We start from the raw sequence: 6176 nt of genomic DNA on the forward strand, positions 1-6176 counted from the left end.
TCTAATGTAAATACACGGTTTTCTAAATTATGACAATGCGCAATTATGACAATGCACAATTTTCTAAATTATGACAATGCACGATTATGACAACACACGATTTTCTAAATTATAACTTATTGAGTCCTTGTGGTTTGATAAATTCATCCAGATTATTGCAATGCACAATTTTTTTGCATGCATTATGGATCCCTTTATTTTTGGAACAAGATAAATGTGGGGACTATTATTATTTTAGTAAAAGTATATAATGTTACAATTACTTGAAGTGATTGGAATGTTATTGCTTAGGCCAAGGCATATTTGGGGCATCATCTATTAATTGGATATTAAGAGAAACCTGCATAATTTTTTAGGACTGAATTTTTTAATCACCGTAGGGGGATGGAGTTCAATTAGTGAAAATCTGTATTGGATATTTTGAAGGAGACTGATCAGCCCGATTCAAACCTAATTTTCTCTAATCGATTCTATACTGAATTTTTGAGATACTAGTCTTCTCCACGAGGATATCCGTCACTATGGCCAATTCGTAGGGAATCTGATTTTTCTAACTCTCACTTGGCTTGATATTATTTAAATAATGAAAATTTTCGTATGTCATGTATGAGCCACGGTAGATAGAATTCACTCTCAGGTTTGTGTGTACCGCAAAGATGCACCATTACAATGACTTATTAATCAAAATGTTGAGTACTTGATTATTGAATTTCATTATAATTTTGGTTATGGTGGTTTTCGAGGTAACCAAATGTCTAATTGGGTTATTACACTTATCTCAAGGGGAGACCTCATCCCCATACACAATAAGAAATAGATTGACGTAAATATAATTAAAGAATCAAGTTAATGTAGGTAATCTTAGTCCAAATATACTACTCAAAATAAGTAGCAAAAATAGCGCGTTGGCATATTCGTACACAGTTCTCCTAAAGAGAAACTGGCGAGAAAAAGTCAACGACCAACAAATGACATCAATTCACGTAAATATATAATCTGTTTCCCGTGGGAAAACAGCACCTATATTCTAAAAGAATAAAAATATATCTGAAAAAAATTAGAGCAGCAAACGAAACACTCGTGCTAGAGGCACAAGCTTCCGTGACATGCACCTAGAGTACTATGTCTTCTTCTAGAAAGAGTATTCAACAGAGGCGTTAACAAGGGGCCGAAATCTGCTTCTACTGATTGGTTCCAGAGTTCCGACGAATCAAATAAAGTAGCATAATTCAGAATACGATGAATTAAAAAACAATTTACAATACATGTAAATCTTCAGGATAACTACAAAACAAAGCAAAGTACCAAAAAAAAACCAAAAGAAAACAGGCTTCCGACAGCACATAGAGACGGTACTCAAAGGGGAAATAAAATAAAAAGCGAAATAACAGGTGACCAAGCAAGCTCACGCACGCGTAAGATGAATCCAAAACCCTGCGCTCTACTGCTAATTAAGAACCAGATCACATAAACAAACCGCAAACCCTAGTCTACGTTACTCACAGACTTGAATGCCGCGCTCGAAGATCCGAGGAATCCCGCGACATCGAAGACGACGCGTTTTTTAAATACTGTACATTCTCTACTTTCCCGCCAAAACAATCCGTCGCTTAGTGGGCCGGCCCAATAGACCGGAGGTGGGGCCCACAGCGTTTGACCCAAAACGACCACCGGGTCAACACTCTTCCGCGTAAGAAAAACCAGTATCCCAAATAATCTTCTTTTCCACCAAACAACCTCGGAAAAAAGAAAAACCGGAAATCCGAACCTCTCCTTTCTCTACTTATATATAGAGCCACAACGGATCAGCTGACCAGCCTCTCTCTCTCTCTCTCTCTCTCTCTCTCTCTCTCTCTCTCTCTCTCTCTCTCTCTCTCTCTCTCTCTCTCTCTCTCTCTCTCTCTCTCTCTCTCTCTCTCAATCAATCAATCAACCAATCCTCTGCAGTTTCCCCTCCATGGGCGCGGCGGGGTGGTTCCACCGGCTAAGGACGGACGGCGGCGGGAAGAGACGGCGGTGGCAGCGGCCGATGGCGGCGCTGGCGGCGGCGTGGCGGCGGCGGCGGCGCGGCCTCCTCGACGAGATCGTCTTCTTCGTGATGTCCGCGGTCGAGGTCATCGTCCTGGTAGCGGTCTTCTGCTTCTATTTCCTCCGCTTCGGGGGGCGTCTGTGAGGCTTTGTAGTTCGAGTTCTAGAGAGAGAGAGAGAGAGAGAGCAAGAGAGAGAGAGGGGGGTCAGTTGGGGGAGTGGTGGAGCTTCTTGACCTGGACTTTGAGGGACTTGAGATATTTGACGGCTTCGTCGAGCACGGCGGGGGCGTCCATCTGGTCTCCGCCGGGGATAATCCCGCGGAGCTTCTTCACCATCTTCTTCATCTTCTCCTTCTTCTTCTTCCCCCGGCACGGCTCGGGGGAGCTGCGCCCGGTGCTGGTCACGTCGTCCTCTTCCTCGGTCACCTCCTCCTCCGTCAGGCTCAGAAGCGCGTCGATCTCGTCCGAGTCCTCTTTATGGGAAGGGGTCGAGGAAGGGGCCCGGTGGGCTCGGCCGTGGCTCGGCTCGAAGCTCGGGCCGGCCGCGCCGGTGGCGAACCCCTGGTACCCCGCTTTGGGCGCCAGCGCGGGGTGGAACATGATCCGGCTCCTGCTGTCCGTCTGATCAACGATGATGTAGTTCCGCGGACACGTGTTCGTCGCTTGGAGCTCCACGCCGTCCAGCGGCGCGGGGTAACCCCTGTTCATGGTTCAAAATCCCTGGAACAGAATTGGATCTCGGCTTTGCTTGAATCGAACGCTGCGGTTTCGATTCCGTGGTCTCGCGGTTCGAGGGAAGTGGATCTACGTGACCGCCTGCCGAGAGAGCACGATTGGCGATGAATGAAAGGATCGCGCTGAGATGATCAAGAGATGAACAGAGTTTGATTTACCTGGCAGACTTGCGCTGTCCGGTGTTGGGAGATGGATCTAAGGTGCATGCTCCGTTGACCGGCTTGTTTGATTTCTCGTAACCTCTTCAGGTTGAGCGCAATGCGCATTCTCTCGGATCCCGAGATGCTACTGGAAAGTGGAATGAATGCCTGTGAAATCGGAATCATGAAGAACGGGAGAAAACGGTTCTGATGTTTTTTTTAATAACGTCGTCTTAAAGGAGCAGACGCGACTGACGAAACATGAGAGCGTGGACAAGTGAACGTACTTTTTGTCAGTTGATTGCTGCGCGGAGTTTGCGGCAGCCGATTCATGATGTGGAAATCTTTGCAGCGATGATTCCGCTGAGAACACGAATGAATACTTTAAAATCATTGCAGAATAAGAGGAAAATCAAACAGGCAAAACGCTTCTCGAGAAAAGCGAGAAATTAATCTCCGGCCGACGGAATGCCTACGATCCAAAGAACACAAAGCATCATTAGCTTCTATTTTGATCGAATCTGTTCAACGGATCGCGATGAAGCACAGCAACGAATAGATCGCATCTCCCGAGCATCTTGATAGCAGAATAAGAGACCACTGAGAGAAGGAGCCTTCCAGAAAACTTGATCAATGACTCGGCCAGAGAATCATGCTCGTCGCAAACCAAAAATAGCTCACACAAACGCAAAAACAGCAGGAATTTTCAGTCAAAACTTCGCGCCGCACAAAAACTCGCGCACCGAGAATCAAGACTTCGCTACTTCTCATACCGTAGGCAGAAATCACACTATCTCAAGCGGCGCGAGGCGAAACGGAGCTTTAACGATGAGTGACTAGAACGCCTCCGAAGAATCATCAGCGTCGCCATTAGCGGTAGGAAGATCGGAGGGAGTTGTTTTTTTTTCCAGGCCCGCTTCGTTTTCCGCGGAGGTATTTATAGGCCGCGCGCGGGCGTTCCGTTGGAGGCCTCGATTAAGCTGCGGTCAGCTGGACCCTCTCACCACGTTAGCTAATTATTATCTGCACCATTTTCGTAATTATTACCTACAAACCTTCAATTCTTTTCTCGGAGGCAGCGGGCGCGTGCGTTCCCCCTGCGGCGCAGGCTATCATTACCCGCCTGCTGCCCCCACCTGGGCCCTAAAAAACCATCATTTTATTTGAAAATAATCCGAGGTGATTTTTCGGGGCGGCAGAAGGGATAAACAGGGATAGCCAATGGTTGATTGACACGTGGAGAGCTGACAGATTGAACCCACGACCGTAATGGCGGCTGCGGCACGCGTGGTGGCAGCAGTGTCTGGTGGGCCGCGAGAGGAGTTTAAGCGTGGTAACCTGTCCGGGCAGTGGGGGTTACGACTTTAGGATGAGAGAGGGATATTCCCACGCGTGCGGGGTGGGTAATCGAGTGACTGGGCGAGCGTGCGAGTGAGAGTAAATACGGGCCTCGGGAGCGGGCTTTATTTTGTTCTTATTCAGTTGTAGCGGGCCCGGCCCGTAGTGGCCCGGCCCGTAGTGGGCCGCCAGCTCGTTATCCTTTTCTGCTCCTTCCACCTCTCTTTTCTGCTCCTTCCACTTCCCTTTTTAATTCTCTCTCTCTCTCTCTCTCTCTCTCTCTCTCTCTCTCTCTCTCTCTCTCTCTCTCTCTCTCTCTCTCTCTCTCTCTCTCTCTCTCTCTCTCTCTCTCTCTCTCTCTCTCTCTCTCTCTCTCTCTCTCTCTCTCTCTCTCTCTCTCTCTCTCTCTCTCTCTCTCTCTCTCCCCCTCTCTCTCTCTCTCTCTCTCTCTCTCTCTCTCTCTCTCTCTCTCTCTCTCTCTCTCTCTCTCTCTCTCTCTCTCTCTCTCTCTCTCTCCATCTCTCTCTCTCCATCTCTCTCTCTCCATCTCTCTCTCTGTCTCTATCTCTCTATCTCTCTCTCTCTTTCTCTCTCCTCTTTTTCCTCTACGCACTCTCTTTCTCTTTCTCGCCCACTCGTTCTCTCTCTCCCACGCATTTTCTTTCTATCTCTCCATTTCTTTTTCTCCCACTCACAGACTCCTTCTATCTCTCTATTTCTTTCTCTCCCACTCACAAACTGTTTCTATCTCTCTCTCTTTCTGTCTCTCTATTTCTTTCTCTCCCACTCACAAACTCTTTCTATCTCTCTCTTTCACTATCTCTCTCTCCAACGCACGAACCCTTTCTATCTCTCTCTCGGCCACACGTTCTCTGTTTCTACCTCTCTCTCCCACTCCCACATTCTCTCCATCTCGCTCTTCCAATCACACACACTCTCTCTCTCTCTCTATCTCTCTCTTCCATCTCTATCTCCCAAACGCTCTCTCTATTCCCTCTCTCTCTCTCCCGTTCGTACTTTTTCTCTATCTCTCTCTCCCACACACATACTCTCTCTCTATAACTCTCTTCCACTCACACTCTCTATCTCTCTATTCCCTCTCCGACACACGCACACTCTCTTTCTCTCTCTATCTCTATTTTTCTCTCTCTAACTCTATCTCGCACTTCCTCAAAGTTTCTTAATGGGCTTTCCTGCGCCACTAGCAAGGGCGGTTGTGGTGGTTCCTCTGGAAAACCCACTTGCTGCATGCAGCATTACTGCTGCCTCCACCACCAAAAGCAAGTGCATGACTCTTCTCTCCCAGATTATAAGAGATTCCTTGAGAGAGAATACACCCTTTCTAGAGAGAGATAAGAGAGATAGAAGAGAGAGACAGAGAGAGAGAGAGAGAGAGAGAGAGAGAAGAGAGATAGAAGAAAGAGAGAGAGAGAGAGAGAGAGAGAGAGAGAGCTTATGTGGAATCCAATGGTGAAGCTTCGAAACTGGTTGACTGAGAATTTTAACACTGGTTCTTGTCACAACTGTCATTCAAACACTTTGCTCCTTTTGATATGCCACCATGCTTATTACCTTTCCTCGGTTATTTTTGTGATGATAATGTGTGTCAGTGGGCATTCGATTTCAACATAAAAGAAAGCTGAACTTTAATAATTATGGTTCTAGCCGTATAAAGTAAAAGGAGATGGGTTTTAGAGGGGGTATCTGCTTTTGAAGCTCCATGCGCACATTTCTAGAGAGAGAAAGAATAAAAGGACCAGCAGATGGACTGACCTACAAGAAGTTGTGACCCTTTTCAGGAAACATTTGATTATGGATTTGGTGGGCCACTTTGAGATGAACCGAGATTATAAAAATCATATTTGAGTAACCCTGCCATTGACTTTGTGTGATGATTTGACATGATGTCACTTCATACAGTGTACAGTTGATT

At 46.7% G+C, this 6176-nt stretch overlaps 1 protein-coding gene across 4 annotated transcripts; it reads right to left on the bottom strand.

Annotated features, from left to right (window-relative positions):
* Positions 1 to 1220: 1220 nt before the first annotated feature.
* LOC144714906 (transcription factor bHLH144-like) lies at positions 1221 to 3815 on the bottom strand. Of its 4 annotated transcripts, none has more exons than XM_078589710.1 (3): positions 3679 to 3815; positions 3193 to 3268; positions 1221 to 3053 (listed from the first exon to the last, which is right to left on the bottom strand). In XM_078589710.1, exon 3 carries the CDS (start codon positions 2736 to 2738, stop codon positions 2235 to 2237), a length of 504 nt encoding a protein of 167 aa, XP_078445836.1. In that variant the 5' UTR covers positions 2739 to 3053; positions 3193 to 3268; positions 3679 to 3815; the 3' UTR covers positions 1221 to 2234. The 4 variants fall into 4 exon arrangements, with proteins under 4 accessions (XP_078445836.1, XP_078445834.1, XP_078445835.1 ...); XM_078589708.1 differs by having other exon boundaries at positions 1221 to 3073; XM_078589709.1 differs by having other exon boundaries at positions 3193 to 3785.
* Between the last annotated feature and the right edge of the window lie 2361 nt (positions 3816 to 6176).

Source organism: Wolffia australiana, chromosome 18, assembly GCF_029677425.1.
Source record: "Wolffia australiana isolate 7733 chromosome 18, ASM2967742v1".
NCBI classification, from domain to species: Eukaryota; Viridiplantae; Streptophyta; class Magnoliopsida; order Alismatales; family Araceae; genus Wolffia; species Wolffia australiana.